Source organism: Saimiri boliviensis, chromosome 2, assembly GCF_048565385.1.
Source record: "Saimiri boliviensis isolate mSaiBol1 chromosome 2, mSaiBol1.pri, whole genome shotgun sequence".
Classification (NCBI taxonomy): Eukaryota; Metazoa; Chordata; class Mammalia; order Primates; family Cebidae; genus Saimiri; species Saimiri boliviensis.
This window is the reverse complement of record NC_133450.1, coordinates 197,114,212-197,137,423: the sequence shown is the minus strand read 5'-3', so window position 1 is coordinate 197,137,423 and position 23,212 is coordinate 197,114,212. Positions and strand designations below refer to the sequence as shown.

At 35.1% G+C, this 23,212-nt stretch overlaps 1 protein-coding gene across 2 annotated transcripts in view; it reads right to left on the bottom strand.

Annotated features, from left to right (window-relative positions):
* Positions 1-294: 294 nt before the first annotated feature.
* The window catches only part of SMC2 (structural maintenance of chromosomes 2), a 48,924-nt gene continuing 26,006 nt past the window's right edge, over positions 295-23,212 (bottom strand). For both annotated transcript variants that reach the window (XM_074395112.1, XM_003925267.3), the window contains exons 15-25: positions 22,831-23,035; positions 21,039-21,174; positions 18,011-18,135; positions 16,424-16,617; positions 14,755-14,898; positions 14,088-14,282; positions 12,134-12,334; positions 8,844-8,960; positions 6,572-6,732; positions 3,039-3,186; positions 295-2,099 (exon numbers count right to left, since the gene is read on the bottom strand). In XM_074395112.1, the coding sequence (XP_074251213.1) occupies positions 1,923-2,099; positions 3,039-3,186; positions 6,572-6,732; positions 8,844-8,960; positions 12,134-12,334; positions 14,088-14,282; positions 14,755-14,898; positions 16,424-16,617; positions 18,011-18,135; positions 21,039-21,174; positions 22,831-23,035 (1,803 nt within the window). In that variant the 3' untranslated portion in view covers positions 295-1,922. The remainder of the gene's footprint in view (positions 2,100-3,038; positions 3,187-6,571; positions 6,733-8,843; positions 8,961-12,133; positions 12,335-14,087; positions 14,283-14,754; positions 14,899-16,423; positions 16,618-18,010; positions 18,136-21,038; positions 21,175-22,830; positions 23,036-23,212) is intronic.

Genomic DNA, 23,212 nt, shown 5'->3' with positions numbered 1-23,212 from the left:
AAGATCTGTACATGGGCCCTGGCACTCACTCACTGTATTATCACCCTGAGCAAGTTTCCTAACTTTTCTGCTCAACTCTATTCCTCAATTACGCAGTGCTGACGACAATATTACCTACCTCACTAGGTTACTTTGAGGATCAAATATGAAAATATATACAAATGATAACAGCAGCTAATGTACAGAAAAAGCTTGGTAAATATTAGTTAACTCATATTACTGCAGATGTGTGAAACAAATGTCTCCAACCCCCTTAATGTCTTCCCTCTAATTAAAAAAAAAAAAAAAAAAAAATTACTCACAAACATTTAATACATGTTTGAGGATTTTCAAAGATCAAGGTTATACAAGACAAATTAGAATGCATACATGCAGAAAACTTGTAGCAAAGGAAATTAGTACATCAGTCAAAACAGTCAATCTCCTAAATTATTTTTAAAACATTGGCTAAAAGAGCAATGGAGTACCACTTAATAACTATTAAATCAAAAATATTAAAATTAACAGCAAGTAATGACTAATTTGTATACTGTGGTATACTTTAATGTTGACAGTGTGAATTGATACAATTGTTTGGCACAGTTTGCAATACATTTGAAAGGAAACAAACTTTATTGTATGTGACATTGGACTTTCTGTAACTCAACATTTACAGCATTATTATTTCCCCTCCCCTCCACAGTGGACAGAACTAATTCCAGATTCAGTTCTTTCCAATGTGTACCATAGTATCAGTTACTGCATGTTTTCTGATAACATATGGAGAATGAAGGATGAGAAATGTCAAGCCCAGGGCCAGGAAGTACAACCATATATCAGGGAAAGTATGATAATAACACTAAGGAAATAAGACTCAAAAATCAAGAAGAGATGTGAGGCCAAAATCACATATAGATCAAATTACATCATATCAGAGCTTTTATGACTCAGTTTGGAGTCAGCGTTCTAGTGATGTACCTAGAGATACTAAGAACTATAGATAGTATTCTCATGATGTTTGCTGGTGTCATATTTTAAGTACTAAAGGAATTTCATCCCTTTGAACTGGAAAGCAGAAGACACAAATAATCAACTTTTGAATTATTCTGGTAGAAGAGATGGATTTATTTATTTATATTTATATCTTTATCATGCTCAGGAAACAAATTTGGTTTAGTCTACTGGCTCCTACATTCTCATTTACCAATAGGTTTTAATGATTGGATTATGAAAAGGCTGACAAAAATCTTAGAAAATATTAATAGACTTCAGATATTAACATACAGGAGACAGCACCACACCACCCACCTCCTCCCAGCTTCAATTTAAAAATACAATGCTTAAAAAAACAAAAACATTAAAGTTGTAGACCAATTATTAAGACCAATGATTAACATGATATTCATATACTATTAAATCTTTCAAGACCTGTTTTCCATCTCAGTCTAAATCAGGGGTCTGGAGTTGTGTCCTTAATGAACTAACCTCAAAGAGCTCCGTGCATGCATAATAACTTTCTATGTGTTCCCTTTAATTCTTTCTTACCTGAATGACTTCATTACAATAGAAAACACATTAATATTGCCTTAGGAATTAAATGAATTAAACACTGATAATCAGCTACCTTTATCATGTAATTTAATTTGCTTCTTTGTATATTAGCTTTGACATACAGAATCAGGTATCTCAGGATCCCTAATATATAAAAGACCTGCATAAGAAAAAAACATTTGATGACAGGCATAAAATCACAGCCGCAATAATTGGACCATAATTAGACAAGAGATGAGGGAATATATGCTCATTTATAAATGATTATATAAAGAGAAAACATGGGTTAAGTAACATAATAATATTATTTTTATATAAACAAATTAGTTATCCCAAGTCCTTAAAAGTTTAAGTTTAAAAAACAGGTCAAGGTGAAGAAATACATTTGTAGTTTAAATGTCCACTTGTGCTCCTTTGGGTGCTTTTGCCTTGGATTTTGCTTCCTTTGAAATCTTTCCATTTTGACATTGAGTAAATCTGGCTACTGTAGAAACACCATCCACAAATTTGGTTTTGAAAAGAACGTTTGCATTGTTGAACATCCCTTCTTTTAGTGACACCACAATGAACTTAAGGAAAAAAGAAAAAAAGCATAAAAAACTTTTGTGATATAGTTGACGTTTACTCTTTTATACTGGGGACGAGAATTGTTTGAAGATCATTTTGATTTTCTTATTTCCTTAAATAGTTATATTAGGTACCTAAATGAATGCTAGCTTTCCATATTGTTTTGGAAATCTCTTAATTTTACTTTGAATCCTTTGTTATCCAGTTTTACTACTTCCTGGTGGTTGACTGCTTGTTCCTGTCTTGTGTAGCTGGCATTCAGTTTTGCAGCTAAGTACAGCTGTTCCAGTGAAATATTTTTTCCTGTATATTTTAATAATGTCAAAGGTTTCAAGTTCCTATAGCACACCCCTAGCCCAAATGGAACTTCTGAATACTTAGGCACCCCCTGCCACCCAGTTCAATGTTATTTGCCAAAACACTGCTATAATAAATAATCCATGGCAACTATGAGTGAAGTCCCAAGAGTTGTACAATGCATAATTTATGCAAACATATTTGGCAGCCTCAGCTCCTAAAGCAATAGTGCAATAAAAACAAACTGTTCTTAGCTTCAAGAGGCTTTCTTCTACTTTTTGGCCATGAGAAATTAAATTCTCCCATCAAGTGTCATGTGATTTTCCGATACCTGAGTTAAATATTCCTGAGACAGTTTTGACTGTACAACTTTATGGCAGCTAACTAGAAAAATAATATTAACCCTATATCAACTCTGTATTATGACTAAATTGGAATCTCCCTCATGCTACAACTAACATTTTTAATGCCTAGCTCTTTCTTTAAAAGGAATAGTGAACCTTTTCCCCTTCTATGCCTATTTAAATAAGAGTATACTTAAATAGATATACAATGCTTTAGTATTGATTAACCCTAAATACCTTACTAACATTTGACTACCACTAAAGAACGATTTTTAGGAGACATTATTTTCTGGTTCTTACCTGAGAATGTGTGAAATGGGTACGTAGCATCTGTCCAATATTTTGGGTATGAGAAAGATCCAAGGCTGCGTCTACCTCATCAAGGATATAAATTGGAGCAGGTTTGAAGAGGAGCATGGACAGTATTAATGACAAGGCCACTAAAGACCTAAGAAAAGATCAGCAGAAGAAAAGCCATAAAAATTTGATTTTATCATTTATCAAAAACACTGAAGCAAATATGTGATCCTATTATTGTGAATACAGCAGATTTATCTGAAAGGTAGTCATTTAGAAAAAAATCTTTTTTTCAAACTTTAACACTTTTGTTGTATTAAAATATTTGATTTTAGCTTTCCATTTTTCCTCTTTTCAGAAGCATGCTATTTTCATAAGACAATTTTAGTACTGTCATAGTTCATTTGGTACCTATTCTTAAGGTCATCTTAAGTTTTAAACGTTCTTTTACTTTTCTTTCCCAATTTCGCTTATTAGAGCATAGGTGGCAGGTGACTAAGGGCTATGTAATTATTTAAGACAACAGCTATTGTCTTGGTAATAACTGGGTTAGATGTCATTTTTCAAACTTTCATAATGTACACTTATGTAAGCATGCATATACAGACAAACACAGACACACACTCTCTATATACTTTTGGCACTACTGCGAATAAGTTGTACAGATGATGGCCCATTACTCTAAGTACATCACTGTCAAAAGTTCAAACAAGCTTACATAAAATTTATAGTTACACAGCATTTTCAGTTCTCTTCTAGCTCACTGCAGTTCATTCTAATCTGGTATGAAGAATCATACTTAAAAATACATAACTTATAAAAAGTCTTAATACAAATATTTATAAATACTTCATATTAGACTAAAAATTAGAGTAACATTTGTAATATTCTGTAACTAATTTCAAGTATCTCCTGGCATATATTGTACGAGAATAGGCAACTCAATGCTTGCTGCAATTGTTTTCTTTTTGAGACAGAATCTTGCTCTCTCACCCAGGCTGGAATGCAGTGGCATGATCTTGGCTCACTGCAACCTCCACTTCCTGGGTTCAAGTGATTATCTCACCTCAGCCTCCTCAATAACTGGTATTACAAGTGCCTGCCACCATGCCTGGCTAATTTTTGTAGTTATAGTAGAGACGGGGTTTCACCATGTTGGCCAGGCTGATCTTGAACTCCTGACCTCAAGTGATTCATCTACCTCAGCCTCTCAAAGTGCTAGGATTACAGGCATGAGCCACTGTGCCCAGCCCAAGGCTTGCTGCATTGTAATAGAGGTATTTAATAAAAAATATTTCAGTAGGGAAAAAAATGTGTGTACAAGTAGAGAATAAAAGAATCCTAGCCAAAAAAAAAAAAATAAAAAAAAAAAAAATAAAACAGTATAATCAAAACCAATCACATTGACACTGTTAATCACCTATATAAAAGGGAGCTAAGGTCATTTAGCCAACCTAAAATTATGTTTCATTGTCTTTCTCTGTGATGAGTGTCTTAAGTATTAAATTTTAAACTTAAAATCTGCTACGCTAGAGGGTTTAACTTCCATGCTGTATAGTGGTATAGCTGAAAATAACTTTATAGCATCTTCATTATGGAAGTAATTTATAGGTCCCAATAAGAAGAGAAGCATACATTTTTTATTTTCTTCAAAACATTTTCTAGGGATTGGCAAATACAGCCAAAGATATCAGGATCTAAACTATGAAATTCAATTTTGATGAACAGGCAGCAGGAGCTGTCTTTTCGATTCTTAAATTATTTACAAACCTTATGTATCGTAAAAATATAAGTAAAATATAGATCTACTCATAAAATGATAAAAGGGGTAATAAGAAAAATTAACAGGTGTGAATATTTTCTATATACATAAAAAAGGGTTACATGATGGTATTACAGGACATGAACAACTCAGGATTGATGGATTATATATCCTGCAGGAGCAAAAAAATTACTAAAACACTAATTTCAATTATGTGAATATTCACAACCTTCTTTCAGGAGCTTTTAATTGGCTATCTGCAGGTAAAGAGTGAGGACATATGACCTTTTGGGTTTCTATCAATCACTATGCTGATTTTCTGAATCACTGCGTAAGGCTGGGTGAAAAGTGCCTGGACCAAATCCACACTATTTTCCAACACTCTTTTATACAGATCCAAGGTTCCACCTGGTATCACTTTCCTTTTGCCTGAGAACTTCCTTTAACCTGTAGTAGTATGGTTCTGCTAAATCAAATCCTTTCAGCTTTTGTCTGAAAAGTATTCATGTCTTCAATTTGAAGAATGTTTCTGTTAGATATGCAATTTTAAGTTGATAGGTTTTACTTTCAACACTTTACGGAGGTTCCAGACTTCTGGCTTGCATAGTGTTTACCAAGAAGTCTCAAGTCATTTTTATTTTTGTTCACTGGTGTATACTATGTCTTTTTCTCTAGCTATTTTTAGGATTTTCCACCTAATCACTGGTTTTCAATACTTTTGTATGTTTCTGTTTATCCTTGAGGTTAACAGAACTTGTCTGTGGGTTTACAGAATTCATCAAATCTGGAAAATATGGAGCTATAATGTATTCAAGTATTTTTCCATCCTCTCTATTCCTCTCCTTTGGAACTCCAATTACTTGTACATTAGACAGCTTCCCATAGGACACTGAAGCTGTTTTTTTTTTCCTCTTTTTTATTTCGCAATGTAGCTTGAATAATTGTTTTATTGCTATGTCTTGAAAGTTACTCATCTTTCTTTTACAGCTGTTAATCTCATGCAATGAACTTTTCTTTTTTTAATCTCTAGAAGGTCCACTTAATTTTTTTTAGTAGCTTCGATTTCCCTCAGTATGCTCATGTTTTATTGTAATTCTTGAAAATTAACGTTGACTCTAACTGCCTTGTTTCCTACTTTGATCATCTGTCATTTCATAGTCTGTTTCTACTCACTGATTTTTTAATTTAATTTTTCATTACATGCTGGACATTGTGGTTATGTTGTTTAGTATCTCAATGTTTTTTTTTTTAAAAACCTTCTTGAAAGAACACTGGCCTTTATTCTGATAAATAAGTAACATGTAGATCAGTTTCTTAGGGTATGTCAAAATTAGTCTTCAGTTCAGGGACAGTAGAGACCTAACACTAAGGTGTAGCACTCTGGGGCACTGAAAAATTCGAATCTGTCTTTTTAACTTAGACCACTGACCTCTGTTTGGGTTCCCATTCTGCATCTGAAGTCCAAAAACATAGGCGAACATAGGGCTCAGCATTTCTGTTTCATCTTGTCCTGGACTATTCATTTTCTAATATTTGAAAATAGATTTTTAAAAAAACATATTTTGTCTAATTTTCTATGTACTTCTTATTTCTCCTTTGTCACCTGCTATTTTAATCAAATGTTACTAAAATGTTTAGTCTTATATATTAGGCTCCTTAAATTCTACATGCAAAGGTAGTTAAGCAAATTAAAACAGAAATACAATTGTGAGGTAATGAGATGAATTATGATAAAGAGGAATTAAAATTCTAATATTGCAAAATGATTCCTCACCTCTGACCACCACTAAGTTCAGTTAGGTTTTCTTTCCAGGTATTTCCCAAGGCAACCTTGAACTCCAGGCCATCCAAAACAGTTTGACCCTCTGGTGGTGCAAGCATAGCATTAGCACCAGGCAAAAGAGTAGAAAATATAGAGCCAAAGTCCTTGTTTACCTAGATTAAAAAAATTAAAACATCAGCATGCTTTCCAAGAAGAATCAATTGTTGATACATGTACCTGCAAACACAGGAGGTCTACTTTGTTGTCTGCTACTCTAACTGAGGGGCTGACAAACCATAACCCATGTGACAAATCTGGATATGCTCACAAGCAAAAAATATTTAGCATCTGGCCCTCTACAAAAATGAATTCCTGAATCCTGTAATTTCCAGGGGAACTAGAATGTACACCTCTAACTCTACTCCAGAGTTTTGATACTTTGGTAGAACATACTGCAGGAATCATCAAGATACACACAATTGTATCGCATGAGAATAAAAGACAAAATAGAGAAGCAAACAAAAACACAAGTCTTTTTGGAATAAAGTCTTCTCTCTTATAAAACTTTTCTTTTTCCTCTTGACTGATAGAATAAGATGGGTCTATGGTTACTAAAGGCCTAAGCAGATTAGGGTGAGACCCAGAAGAAAAAGGGGCATGAAATCAAAGGACCAGAGCTGTTCAAGGTGTTAAAGGTTTCTTTTCTATATGCCTCATCTCCTAGATGAAGAGGTTAAGCTGGTGAGGGCCAGAAGGAGACAGAGATTTAGGACCAAAAACCTAGCTTCTAATAGGGTTAACTTTTGTTCACATGCACTTGATTGATGATTTGGGAATTTGGCCATCTGTCTTCAAAGACATGACTAATATTCTTAGTTCAGCAGTCAAACTTGAAAGTGTAACACACACACATACACAAGGACTTGACAGCCAAGTTCTCTAAAGAAATCTCCAAATTCAAATGCAGGTAATACAAAATTCAAATGTAAATACACTTTTAAATGAATACTTAGAGTAACGAGAAAATCTCAGACTCAAGCAGTACTACTAAATATAGGTTTACTAAGCAACACACATTTTAAGAGCAATCCCACACCTGCTGAATAATATCCGACAAAGTGGAAGCAGGTTCTAAGCCAAGTGGGGGAGCAGCAGCTCAGGACCAAGAGACAGGAATGCTCCTAAACCTGAACATAACCGTGGACCCAGTGTGAAACTTCCTCTAAAAGAGAATGGACAAAGAATAGAGCCCTATGCAATATAGAAAATGAGTAATATTCATAGATTGATATAAAGATGAAATAAAATAGAATTCTGCATGTCCGACGAGGCTATGAAGGAAACAAAGAAGAAACAAAAAAAGCCTAGAATACTCTGGCTTTGTCACTTTGTCAATCAAGTCTGCCTGAAGCCACAAGGAAGAAAATAACGCCGATGATAACCGTACCTACTTTACTAGGTTACTGTGAAGATTAGATGAGAAAATTAATTTGAGAATAGTGACTAGAATATAATGAGCACTGAATAAATGTTACTTGCTTTGGAAGAACTGTGGATACTGAGGAAGAGCAGGTTATGCTTAGACAATAGATTCTGATTTGTATTAACTCCAGGAACCCTGGCGGGAAAAAAAAAACAACCTCTTAGATCTAGTGCTGCACAACAGTAACAGGGTCAGCCTTTTGCTTCCATTTTTAAAGGAGACAAATACTACAGGAATGGAGCACTGAAAATAAGGCTTAGAGAAGAAAAAAAACAAGGTGATTAAAAGAGGTAATTGTGCTGCATTAAAGTTCCTACAGAATTACAAAGAGAAAAAGAGGCAATGTGCCCAATTAAAACCCAGAAGGCACAAGAGTCTTTTACTACGGTAAAAATGGATAAACTTCTGCATGAGAGGCTAAGGAATTATCCTATAGGAGACAGATACATGAAGTCAGGGAAGAGGAAGTAAAGAAGCCTGAGATCTGCCCAAGTTGTCATAATACAAAAATGGAACTGGGATTTTGTTGAGTAAGCATCTTGTAAAAGAGAATACTAAACTTGCCTTGTTTATTGTCCAATTTTTAGAGGTACAAGAACGTCAGCATCGGGTAGCAGTCAAGTCAAAAAAGAAAAAGTCCATTTAAAAAGTCTTGAGGTTTTAATAAAGGTGTGAACATGTGCCTCACTCAAACAAAGATCAGCCATTTCAAACTTCTCACTGAGTATAAACGCCCTGATAATATATTTTTAATCCTTGCTACCTCAGGTAAAACAAAACAATATTCTGGGGTTCAAATACCTTTTGCCATGCAATATTTAGGGCTTGGTTTTTCTTCTGGTCAAGGTCTTCTATAGTTGTAAGAATTTTGGATTTGTCATTTTCCACAATTCTCTTCTTCTTCATCAAGTCATTATACTGTGAGAAAGAAAACATAATTAACTGAAAATATAAAATCTCTATTCTGGAATTCAGTCAGAAATAAAGAGGTTTCATTATTTTTATATTATGATATATACATTCCTATTACCAAAAAGAGAGAGAGAGATATATAGTATATATTTATATTACAAGAGTATGTATAACTCTTAGTGCATTATGTTATATGATGTGCATGTATATATACACACTTAAAAAATCAGAAGTAAAATCATCCATATATATATATATATATATATATAAAACAAAATTAAATTGCTAGAACTAAGAATTTTTAAGACAAGTTCTTAAAATACTTTTGACTCCACTAATACTTCCTTATCTCCTTAGCTGCCAAGGCAAAAAAACCAAAAACCAAAAAAAGCAAAAAAGTGTTATGTATAAACTTAAGTAGCCCTGAAAGCTCTTATCTTAACATCAGCCTTAGCAGTGACATGAACAAAATTTTGATCCTTCACCATGATGGTCCTACATAAATAGGACCTTATTATTGTTTTTATTTTGGGTTCTGGAATACATGTGCAGAATGTGCAGATTTGTTACATGTGCCATGATGGTTTGCTGCACCTATCATCTAGGTTTTAAGCCCTGAATGCATGTTGATAAAGGGAATTGGACTTTATTTATCTCTCCACTGTATGGTGTTAAACTCCTCCCCAGGTTCTGGCCATCCGGTCCTTGACAGCTCCTTTGAATATAATAAACTCACTATTGTCTTATGGCCCCTGCACTGTTCTCCCTTCCTGAATGCTTTTTCTCTATATCTGACTTAACAGTTCCCTGAAATTTCAGCTCAAATAGCACCACTTTTTTTTTTTTTTGAGACGGAGTTTCGCTCTTGTTACCCAGGCTGGAGTGCAATGGCGTGATCTCGGCTCACCGCAACCTCCGCCTCCTGGGCTCAGGCAATTCTCCTGCCTCAGCCTCCTAAGTAGCTGGGATTACAGGCACGTGCCACTATACCCAACTAGTTTTTTTTGTATTTTTAGTAGAGACGGGGTTTCACCATGTTGACCAGGATGGTCTCGAGCTCTCGACCTCGTGATCCACCCGCCTCGGCCTCCCAAAGTGCTGGGATTACAGGCTTGAGCCACTGCACCCGGCCTTTTTTTTTCCTTTCCTTTTTTGAGAAAGTAGTAAGGATTTTTATTGTCAAAACAAGAGATCATACTAGAAGACACAAATAAATTAGACTCTAGGGCCTCTCTATGCAAAGGTCAGCTTCTTATACAGACAAGGTACTATCCAAAACAAAAAACGGGTATTTGAGACTGTGTTCAAGACAATGACTGAACTTGTACACGGTGAGGAGAAATTAAAAGGTGGTTTCACTGTTTCCCTTCCTCAGTAAGGTTGTGTGTTGCATAAAGGGATGAGGCTCATTTTGGTGAAAAATGCTTCCACACAGAAAATTTTGAATTTATTCACCTACCCGGCAGACGTTCCAGTTCCTGACCTGAACAAGGAAATCAAAATAAGGTAACACCACTGGCTTCACATGAACCTCAAGAATATAATCTAACTGTACCTACCATATCCTTTACTTTAAAAAAGTTTAATGTCCATTTACCTACACCAAATCAGGAGACTGAACTTTCTCTCAAAGGAAGAGTAGTCTTCCTTTGAGCAGGCTGTAGAGGGATAATCATACCACCAACAGCAGTGGGGCTTCCTAACACATTTCTTGTCAAAGCCCTACACTTCAAGGAGGCTTCATATTCACCTTGAACATCTCCAGCCTGCCCTACTGTCTTCCTTGCTGTCCCTCTCCTTTATGTCCACACTCCTCAAGCCTCCTCTCAACATTACCTTATTTTTGCGTGACAATCCATGTAATTGCTTACGTAGACGGATACAAAACACAAGAAAAAATAAAAGCCCATCTGCTGATCAACAATACAGGCTTTCCCTCTACTAAAGAGATGGGAGTTGATAAATTCTTTTGAAAAAAAATACTAGACTCAGGTCTCATTAATAGAACTAAACAAGTAAAAGTGAACAAGTTTCATCATGGTATGCAGATCAAATTCAGACCAAACTTTTCCTTCCACAAATATGCCACATATTGCAAAGCTTTAATGTAGAAGTGAAAACCAGCAGGAGCATTTTAGAGAGAGATCACAACACCTGCATGATTCATCTGTTTGGTATCTAACATAATCTAGACTCTTATGCATATTCATGCCAATAACAGTTAAAAAAATGTTACGGTAAAATTCTTAAAAGTAATTGTGCTCTTATTATCAGTGTTGCAGATGAATTTTACTCTATGATTTGCAAATTCAAACAGAATTTTGCAAAATTAAGGAAGGTAAGGAACATTAATATAAAATTACTAAGAGCTATCTCTTATGGCTATCTTAAGAGTAGGGAATGCTTCCTCTGCTGGGTCTTTCTAGTGCAGGCGTCCCAAACTATGGCCTGCTGGCCGCATGTGGCCCCCTGAGGCCATTTATCCGGCCCCCTGCCGCACTTCAGGAAGGGCATCTCTTTCATTGGTGGTCAGTGAGAGGAGCACAGTATGTGGTGGCCCTCCAACGGTCTGAGCAACAGTGAACTGGCCCCCTGTGTAAAAAGTTTGGGGATGCCTGTTCTAGTGATAGGTCCTCCCAAGTTCATCACTAGATGACAGTAAATTCTCTTCCCAGACTCACAGTTTTGTCAGGTTAGGGGAAATGAACAACATTATCAAGTAAATGAGAGCATTAAAACTGAGAAAAGGCTGTCGGATTTAGAGATTAGTGAAACAGTATTTATGTATATAATGGATTTAGTCGTTACTAATATAATAGTTTCAGTAGACAGCAGAGTCAAGAGAAAGCAGTTCTGGAATGATTGGTGACTAGGCAAACAGCAGTGTCCCCTATTCAAGGCTTTTTAATGCAAGTGCAAGAAATGATAGAAATGTGAGGAATTAACAAGATTCAAAAATGTCTGACAAAGAACGAAAGGCAGTGGAAAAGTCATTCCAGGTGTAACACAATGTAAAAACAACTAATGACACAAGAGTAACAAGAAAAAAATGACAAAAAGAGAAAAAAAAAAGCAGAAAGAGAAGTATCAAGGACATCTGCAAAATGTTCACTCTAATAATTGCTATCAATTCTAGTCATGCCCTAACATGGCCGGATATTCAGAGGAAATTGACTCACCCGCTCTTCAGCTTCTGTCAGTACATTCATAGCTCTCATATTGACATTTCTTCCTAGCTTCTCCTTCATTTCTTGCAACTTCTGAAGTCTCTGACCAGCTTCTTTAGGGTTGTTAGTTTTGAAATCATAGGCACTATTGGGTTGGCCAAAGAGGTGTCTCTCTGTATTAATCCAGTCATAATCTTTCAACATTTTGGATACCTAGCCACATATAAAAATAGATGGAGATCAGATCTATGAAAGTTTACAAAGCAATATATATAAACCAGTTTCTTAAATATTTAATACTTTTGAATCAAATACTGAAGAGAAAGAACCCTCAATGACTCATTTTTAAAAATGAGTTTCATTATTGACAAGAATAAAGATGAATATTTTTACCTGAAGCACAGATTACAGAAACAAGAGATTGTATAGCCAAAAGATCTTCCTATTACTTTGCATTAGAAGAGCCAACTCACAGAGAAATTTTTACAAAGTATACGCAAAGCACCTCCATTAGAGTGAAACATAAGTCAGATAGAACTCCTTTAGAACTTACCAAATTCCATCTATTGCTTCAAAAAAAAAACAACTTGTGAGAAGTTAAAATTCTTTTCATACTTAAGTCATACATTTGGTAAAATTATGGCAACTAATGCTGACTGAGACCTAATAATTGTTGTCTCAGAACTATATTCTAAGAAACTGCCCTAAACATGGACTCTGTCCCTGCTCCCACCCTTTTTCAAAAGGGTGGGAGTATAATACTTTTTCATGTAATACAACTGATTATACAGTTTTGTTAACCTGTATTAATTCCATGGATATGGTCTCACCTGTAGGCCCCAAAATAAAATTCTCATTTCTAGTATCTTCCCCTTTTGACTTGTAAGCTCTCTGAAAGCATTCTGTATAGTTGCTCATCCTTATACTGTCAGTGCCTGGCACAGTATCTGATACTAGCAGGTATGCAGTAAGTCTTTGATTAATTATGTTTTTCAAAGAATCATTGACTTCTTAGCAGCCCCACTTGCAAGTTCCTCCTTTTACTTTTTCAATTGTAAATAAAATCTCCTAGCAATCACCAGTACTAGTATTTTCAATTAGCAAAAAACTATTAGCTGTAACACTGGCGTTGGTAATATTTCAGTCAGTCCACTATCACTAAGCTAATGGGAAATCAATAGTAATAAAGTGGGAGATTATAATGTAGCCATAAAAAATGTTTTTTAAACCAAGTTCCACGGTTCTTTCAGAAAAGGGAGAGAATGCTTTGTATGGTTCTTGATCTTTCTGAAGTTAAAGTTCGTGTATTTTTAGGATGCTAAAAAAACCCTGGACATAAGAAAACATGCTGGATGAATTATTAATACCATGAGAATGCAGCTTCTGAACCAAGCAATGAATTTCTGAAAAAGCATGTGTTCTCTTTAAAGCACTAAAGTAAACATGCTGTGATACATCAAAGAAAGCAAGCATGGGATAACCTTGAAAACATAACTGCTTGGCTAAACATCAGATTTTTTTTATAAAGCTGCAAATACTGACAGCAGTGACACTCAAAGATATCTGGAAGCCAATTCAGTCCTTTGTTAGGTTACCTGTATATACAACTCTGAGTTCTTTAAATTCAATTTGAAACAAGGTATAGAATCGTTACTAGCACATCAGTAATTAGTTCTATCAACATTTGGTGGTGAAAAGTTATTTCCATGGGAGACCACCAAACATTTGGTAAATACACCTTGTAGATGGGAACAAATAATTAAAATGAAATCTAAAAATAAAACATTTGTGCCATTTGTTGAAATTTAGCGTTCAAAAGCAGTTAAGAGCTGCAAGCTCAAATTTATGTCAGGCTGTAATTCTGCCATTTATATTTATAGAGTTCTCCATCAAGCAGTTTTCTAAAATTTTTCAAGATCTCAGAAACAAAAATTTGATTAAGTATAAAAAATGAACACAAACGTGCCTTTGCAGCACCATCTTCAGCCTCCCGTTTATGTTTGTTGATGTTGTGGTCTAATTCCTTAATTTTAAGCTGAGAATCATTGTTTTGCTCCTTGTGCTTTGCCACTTCAACGTATTTAGCTTTAATTACAGTGTCTTGGGCTGTTATCACCTCTTTTTGCTTGGTCACCTCTTCTTGGGCTTTATTTACCGACTCCTGAAACAAAAAATTAAAATATGTGGTGAGGTAACATGTAAATATTTTTCATTTACTAAAAAATTATCTGGCAGATGCCTAGGCAAGATGGCAATGTGATTATAGGCAGAGAGATGATCACCTAATCCTCTATATATCACCATTAAAAGGACTAATGCATTAACAGAGAAGAAAACTTAGATTACCCCTGGAAAAAGGGGTTGGGGTACACAGTGTTTATGCTGGAAATCAGAGCATTTCTGCCAGATGTAATGTAGACAGAATCCACTGGGTGAGGAATGAGAGGGACTGCTAGAAGCTGACTGACCTATGCGACTCCAAAAGTGGCAATTCTGGATGAGTAAAAGCCAAGTGTGCCTCTTTCTCTCATCACGATGAGCGAAAAGACTGAGAACACTAAAGTCAAACATCTTAAGCTAACGTTTCATAAAAAGATTAGCATTTTCAAATTCTCCAATTTGATAAATCCTACCTTATTTTTAGACACTTCAGCTGCCATTACTTCAATCTGACTTTCATAGGATTTGATAGCTTCATTTACAGCTTCAAGCTGCTGCTTGTAAGAGGTATGTTCTCTCTTGAGCTCTTCCAGTTCTAGAGTGATGGCTTCAACTTCCTATAAAAAACACAGTATTTGGGTATTCACACGGGTTATTAACTACTAAAAGCAAATATGCACAGGAAAATTAAATTAGTAATAATCTTATACAAGTAAGACCCACAGCTTTGTTACTACTCTGCTACCAAAAGTACAGGTTAAGCTGCTTCCCCAAAAAGAGGAAGTTTATTTTCCTATATTAAAAAGACAAAAGTATGTGTAATTTTTATAGGTTCAAAGAACTCTGCATAAATTATTTTCTTTATCCTTTATTCCTACAGGGAAAACAATGTAAATTTCTATGTAACAGATGAATTAGTGGAAGTAAAGCTTTTTGAAAAACAAAATTGTTCAATGTGTAAAAAGTTTTTCAATATTCTTCTTTCCCACTATAGCCTTCAGTTCATCACAACAGCAGTCTCCAACCTTTTTGGTACCAGGGACCAGATTTGTGGAAGACGATTTTTCCATATGGCAGGAGCAGGGAGAGAGTATGGTTTTGGGATAAAACCAGCCCATCTCCGATCATCAGGCATTAGATTCTCATAAGCAATGAGCAATCTAGATCCCTTGCATGCACAGTTCTCAAAAGGTTCTACACTCCTAAGAGAATCTAATGTCGCTGATCTGACAGGAGGTGGAGCTCAGGTGGTAATCCTCATTCACCACACATCTCACCTGTTACTGGTCTGTGGCCTGGTGGCTGGGGACCCCTGCATTAGAAAATACGTTGTGCAGCTATTTAATGACAAGAATCTTAGAGTGGGCTAAAAAAAAAAAGTGAGAAAAATATATTTAGGTGAAATTGGATACAACAGTGATTACTAGTAGCCTTTGGAGACAGAAACATACGTTCAAATTCCAGCTTTGGCATTATCTAAAAGATACATAAAGTATCATCAGTTTACAACTGAACAACACTTTGTAAATATAACATGCTTTGTCTTACATCATGCTCTCACAGTGCACATTCACTTAGGTGCTTACCAAATAAAAATGTCAACTTGCTGAATCTCTGATATGACATCTATAACATCAAATAATCCACTCCTGAAGAAAGGCCATCCACTCTTGAAGGAAGCATTTACCAACTGTCAACTTTGCTCTTTCCTTAAAATTAGCATTCCCTACTCACAACTATGAGACACTCAACTGCAGGGTTTTCAGAGAAAAATACGGATTAAATATCCCTTATTCAAAATGCATAGGACCGGAAGTGTTTCAGACTTCAGAGTTTTTATTTTGGAATATTTGCCTTATACTGACTAGTTGAGTATTCCAAATCCAATCTACTCCAATGAGCATTTCCTTTGAGCCTCCGGTCAACACTCAAAAAGTTTCTAACTGCTGTATTTCGGATTTGAGATGCTCATCCTGTATATCCCTTTGATTTGTAAGAAGCATAATTTGTTTCCAAAGAACACTGCTTCCTTTTAGATTTTGAAATTAATTCTGAGGAATAAGGTCAACCAATGATGCTCGACCACCGTCAGCTCTATGTTGACTTTAAAAGGTTGGTTCAATTTCAAAAAGAAGTTATTACCTGCTGTTTTTCTTTCATTTTCTTGCTAGATGCATCTGCCTTTGTTTTGGCACAATCCAGTTTCTTCTGAGCATCCTTCAGTTCTCGCTCTCTCTCAGCTTCTGCATTTTTCATCTTATTCTCCAGTACTTCATATTTTTCTTCTGCTTTTTTCTGGATTTCTTTAGTGCTTTTCAAAATCTCCTCACTTTCCTCTGCATCAAAAAGTAGGCAAATGTGGCTAAATTGACATTTATAGGTGAAGGTTTATAAATTCAACTTTTAATAGAAGAAAAGGTTTGGAAAATTACAGGCTAGAATTTAAGAAAATTAATGATCCCAATGATATTCTAGAAATGGTATAATGAAACACAGATCCTACCTAAAAGCCATACTTGAATATTCTAAAGATGTGTAACAGAATAATGTTGCTTTGAAATTAAACTTCACCTAAAACTTTCCTTTTACAAAGGTATTGAAGCAACTTATTTAAAAAAGAAAAAAACCTACAGATCCTATTTTTAACACATGTGTATGCTTCCTAAAACCAGAACAGTCTAACTATGGTGTTTTTCCTATAGTTGCCAGAAAGAGTATAATTTCATAAACAAGCTAGCTTTGTGTTTTACTTTGTGCTCTTTGCCTATTTTATTCAGGGAACTTCTCATTACAGTTGACAAATAATGTAACAGTATGTCTAGAATACGGGAAAGCAAGAATATCCATAAATTTGTGAAAGAAAAAAATAAAAGAGCAATACTGAATGAACACGTAGCTGTAACAACTGATGTATATATTGTGTTATGACCCAGGTGCAAATATAACCTTGAAAGTCATTACTGAACAATTTCTTACACTGCTTTTCGTTGCAGAAATTATTAAAATATTAATGGAGAAGCAGGTGTGTGGATATTGCCTTAATGACAAAAATTAAAACTACCATATACAATTAAATACTAAGGAAAACATAAGAGCTGTCTTCTTAAAATGAACAATGAACACTAAAAATTTTTGTGTAACAAAAATACTATAAACACAAACACAACTAAAAGACCAGTACATAAGTCAAAAAAGATATTAGTAGGATTTCTACAATGCACATAACCTACAAGAAACTAGGACTCTTAAGAATGAGAACAATGGGAAAAAAAAATCATGAAGAACCCATGAACAAAAGAAATCAATAGAAAGTTCACAGAAGTAGAAACCCAAATGTCCAACGAACATACAAAAAAGATCTCAAATTTCATCAGCCATTAGAGAAATGCAAATTAAATGCTAATGCATGCTATCTTTTCACAACCAGCAGATTTGGAAACTTAAAAGTCTGGAGAGAAAAGAACTTGGAGAAATGAAAACTTTCATATGCCACTAATGGAAATGAATATTGGTTAAAAAAAATACTGGTAAAAATAAACAGACATTTGACAATATATAATAAAGATGAAAATTACTGTACCTGAAGACCTACAAATCCCATAATTGGATCTCCCCTAAAGAAACTTTATCATATGTGTCTTAAACATAACACAGGTATAGATGATACCTAAAGTAAGGTAAAAGATAGGAATAAAACCAGAGATTAAGCATGGGCTGTTTTCATCTTACCAATGGTTTTTTTAAGGGCATCTAATTCTTCTTGTTGCTTGTGATATGAGCTTTGCTGGAGCTTGGTTTGTAATAAATCTGCCTCTTCAGTTTTCATCTCCCACTGCTGTTTTAGTTGACGATACCTTACAAAAACAGAAACATGCAAGAAATGACTGTAATGTTTCTGGTAATTAAGAAATACATTCAAACTTCAGACTCTTACCTAAAATAAACTCATGTACATTATAAACAATATAAGATGCTACTGGTTACAGGAATCATTTTGATGACTTTCAAGTTAAGTTTCTGAGGTGCCAATTCAAATTTAGATATGGTCACTGAAGGTAAACAACTCTAACTGACCAAAATCCATAATAACTATTCATAGAAAACACTAAAAATTTTTAATAGCTAGGTTTCCTTAAAAATAATCCATCTTGCTAACTATAAAAACAAAACACATCAACTACTCACCATGAAAAATGAATTACAACAAATAAAATTTCAAAAATTTAGTTATCTATTTATTAACCTCATTTTCTAATGTTAAAAGTGATAATAATGTTCCATACTTTCAGTGTAAGAAAAATAGTTTGAAACTTAGTTGTTTTAAAACACGCTTTCTTGAAAACTTTGTAATTCTATCTCATTTCCGGCTGCTTAGTCACTTCTTTGAAAGGTATTTAACAAATTCAGTTGCAGTGAAATTTCAAGTTAACATAAATTCACAACGTACCTTGTCACTGGAGACTCATGTTTGGGGAAAAAAGGACAAAACTTATAAAACATAAATACTACCTTGAATTTGCTTGCCTGAAGCTGTACTTGACAGTACTTAATAATTTTAACTTCAAGTTGATTCAAAAATAAGGAGTGTAGAAATACTTTTTTAAAAAGATATTACTTTCCTGACAGGATGTGAAACAATGGCTTTAGCTGATCCTTCCACCATTCTCATATTTTTCAAAATCTATTTTCCTTCCTTGACCTCAGTGTCACAATTAGCAAAGAAGCCAATTCTGCGGAATAAATGATCCAATACTACTGAACAAAAGTAACAGTTCTAAGCCGAAATGCTGACTACAGACTCGTCACCTTGCTAGAGCTTAGACATATCACAGAAAAATTCTGTTGTGCTCTTCTGACAGTAAAATGCATTTACTCTATGGTTAATTTATATTCATAAAGGTAAAATGCGGGCCTTTACATGCATGTGAGGTCTGAAAGTAAACAGGGTGGATCACTTGAGGCCAGGAGTTTGAGACCAGCCTCGCCAACATGGCGAAACTCTCTCTACTAAAAATACAAAAATTAGCTGGGTATGGTGGCACATGCCCGTAATTACAACTACTTGAGCGGCTGAGGCAGGAGAATCCTTGAACCCAAGAGGCAGAAGTAGCAGTGAGCTGAGATCAGGCTACTGTACTCCAGCCTGGGTGACAGAGCAAGACTCTGTCTCAAAAAAAAGAAAAATTTTGATTCTATTTATATCTTTGAATGGCCATCCTGACTATGAAAATCTCATCCATAGTATCCCCAAATGTCTTGTTGCCATTTTAAGCTTTCATAACTACAGAAATTAAATGCTAAAAATGTACCCAAAAATAATCATTTCAAAATGTATTTAGATTTAAATTTTATTTAGGATTGCGAATTCTGAATAAAATCTTTTTTAATCAGTTCCTATTTGTCATCTTCAGTGAGACTGAAAAATAATTACAATTTAATTTTTTTTTTTGAGACTGGGTCTCACTCGGTCCCCAAAGATGGAGTACAGTGGCACAATTTCAGGTTACTGCAACCTCAAACTACAGGGCTCCAGCAATCCACCCACCTCAGCCTCCTGAAAAGCTAAGACCACAAGCACATGCCACCACACCTGGCTAACTTTTTAATATTTTTTACAGAGACATGGTTTCTCCATGTTGCCCAGGCTGGTCTTGAACTCCTGAAGCTCAAGTGATCCACCCACCTCAGCCTCCCAAAGTGCTGGGATTACAAGTGTGTACCACTAGGCCTGGCCAAACTTTCAAACAATTAAGCACTGTTAAGTTTGTAGCTTTTATAACCACGAAGCTTTTAATTCAAGTGTGGACTATTCTCCCAGATAACCACAGAGTCAGTCACTCACTCTTTGGTGTGTTTACTCAACAATTATGTCCTCCGTGAGGCTTTTCTTAGCCACCCAATTTAAAATTTCAACATGAAATTTTGCCCTAGATAGTTCCTATCTCCTTTCCTGATTTACATTTTTCTTAGAACTAGCTAACATGTTTTACAAATTTATCTTTCTTTATTGTCTGTTTCTCCAACAATAAAAAACTAGATGAAGGCAGAGATATTTACCTGATCCCCAGCCCCAAGAAGAGTATGTGGCACACAGGAGGAACTCAATAAATGTTTACTGAGTGACACAAAAGGGTTACATGAGCATGATCCCAATATTGAAAAAACAAAAATACGCCTATACCTCTATTACACAAAAATAGAAGTGATGTTCAAAAGTATATATATATATATCTTATCCATACCTACACACAAGAAATACTGTAAGGAAACACTAGTTTTCGTGCTGATATTCAACATGAACTTGTTTACCTGCTCACTAGACAACTTAGCAGATCCTTAATACACGTACAACAGCCACAGTGCTATTAAACTTACTCTGGGCACCTGATCAATGATATACTGTATCATATTAATGTAAAATCAAGAAATCAAGTATTCACTGGTATCAGACCCCAGAGTATCTAAGGGTTTCTCCACCAACCCTAGCCAAATGCTAGTATATTTTTCAGCAGAAAGAATGGAATATTTCATTGATTTTTTTGCATTTCTCTGAAGTTTTGCTAATTTCATAACAAAGACATCTCTCTTATCAGAAAAAAATAACTAGTAAGTTATCAACTCACAATTTAATCAAATATTTTAAATGAAACCAAAAATATGAGAAAAGTCAGAAGTTGTATTTCTTGAAATAAATTTCCTGTTATCATCTACTATGCAAACCTTTAACAACAACAGAAAAATTATATACAGTTCTTACTTCTCGGCAGTGTTTTTAAGACCTGCTAATTCCTCCTCTAGAGCTCGCAGCTCATTCTCTTTCAATCTCAGTTCATCCTGAACATCTTTGAGTTCTTGAAACTTGGTTAAAATAGAAGCTGCCTGGGATCGAGCACCTGATAGAGGCAAATTGAAACATGTCCTGCACATTAAGTTACCAGGTATACACTAAACAATAAAAATTATTCTAAGAGAATTATACTCAAAATGATTCAACAGTAAATATTTCAGTGAGCTTATGAAGCCACGGAATTCATTCCATCACCTGAACCTTAGAACACAGAGAACTGAAAATAGATCCAAGAAGTTGTGGTAGATATTATTTATTCAAAATAACCACTTGTCTACTGGGCCAATCCTCCACCCCACTGACAATGGAGTTGGCTGTGTGATTTGCTCTGGCCAATGAAATGAGGAAATGTGTCTCTTCTGAAAGTAAGCTTTAGGAGGCAGTACGTAATTCACCATTTACTTTCCATTAGCCATGAGAGAAGTATGTTCAAGATAGGGACTACTTTTTCTTCAGACTGAGTCCCAGAATGAGAACAGCACCGAGCAGAAAGGCAACTGATCTGCAGTAGATGCAGCATAAACATGGAATAAATTTGTTGTAAGCTAAGATTTGGGGGCTGTTTGTTACCATGTAATAACCTGAACTAAGTTCTGATACAGTGGAGCAGGCAGAATAAATTGACTTCACATTACACAACTATAATTATCTGGCAGCGACAGGTGAGGTCTTACGCTGACAAAGCAATGCTGCAGGTTTGATGGAAGAATGCTATGGTCAATTAGAAATGATGTTTAAACACTCCGTAATTTAAATACCGGCTTACTTATTTCCTATCCTCTTAGTAAAAACTTCAAAAGCATCTGAATCAACAAAATCTAAAAAGTTTCTTCTCTTGTAGATATTGAAAAACAATTAGTCTCTTTTTATCTTCCATTTGCAGATACTAGTCATTTGACTGTGTACTGGAGAACCTGATACCTGGTCTTAGAATTCATTGAATTGGCTCTTGTTTTCTTGGCCTAAAAACTCATTTAGTCACTTGATACCTCAAGTGGCTTTATACTGTCTACTGGGTTAAAAACACAAACTCTGAAATCAGACTGCTGGGATTCACATTCTGAGCCTTGCCATCCAGTAGTGAGTTATTGAACCACTCTGTATCTTCGTTTCTGCAACTGTATATTGGGGATGATAATATGCCCACCGCATCGTGGTTACTAAGAATTAAATTAATTCTTCTTTAAGCCCATAGAATAGGGCTTTATGGAATAATAGACATGTTCTATATCTACATTGTCTAATTACCCATTAACCATGTGTGGTTATGGGCTCTTGAAATATGACTGATACAACCAAGGAAATTTATTTAACTTGATTAAATGTTAACAGTGACTAGTGGCTAGTGACTACTGTATTAGCACAACTGTAGAACACTGTCTGATACACAGTTAAATATTATTCAGTGTTTCTTATTCTACTGTCTTCACCAAGATCTACAAACTCAGTGTGGCAAATATTAGAACAAGAAGAATATGATCACTGTCTAAGAATTCCTTTAGGGCATTAAGGTACCACTTTAAGGGCAGATTTAATTTTTTGTTTTTCTTTTGAGAAGAGCAGTAGCAGCACTGGCAAACACACAAATGAGAAGTTAATGTGTTTCCTGAAGAAGTGGGTAGTTAGGCTGAAAATGTACTTTTAAAAAGCCTCTTCCTGTTTACCACATACAACTGTGGGGACAAAAGGGTATAAAACTTACCCCCACTCAATGTCCCATGAGGATCAAACACATCACCCCCAAGAGTTACAGTTCTAGTCATTATCCTTTTATCAAAGGCCACTTTTTTGGCATTATCCATATTGTCACAAACAAATGTTGTTCCAAAGACAAACTCCATTGCTTTCTGAAGTTCTGGTTTATATTCAACCAGGGAAAGAGCCACATGAACGTTGTCAGGGCCAACCTGTGGGACAACAACAGATATGCCACAGTACATACTAATTCTCTTCCTTTCAAATATTATCTTATAAATCAGTAAGAACTGCTGTAATAGAAACTTAATACTTACCTAGCATTAAAATTATTTCTGAACTTTCTAAAAAGCTATCTAACACTCAAAAGTTTCAGGAAAAATGCAGGT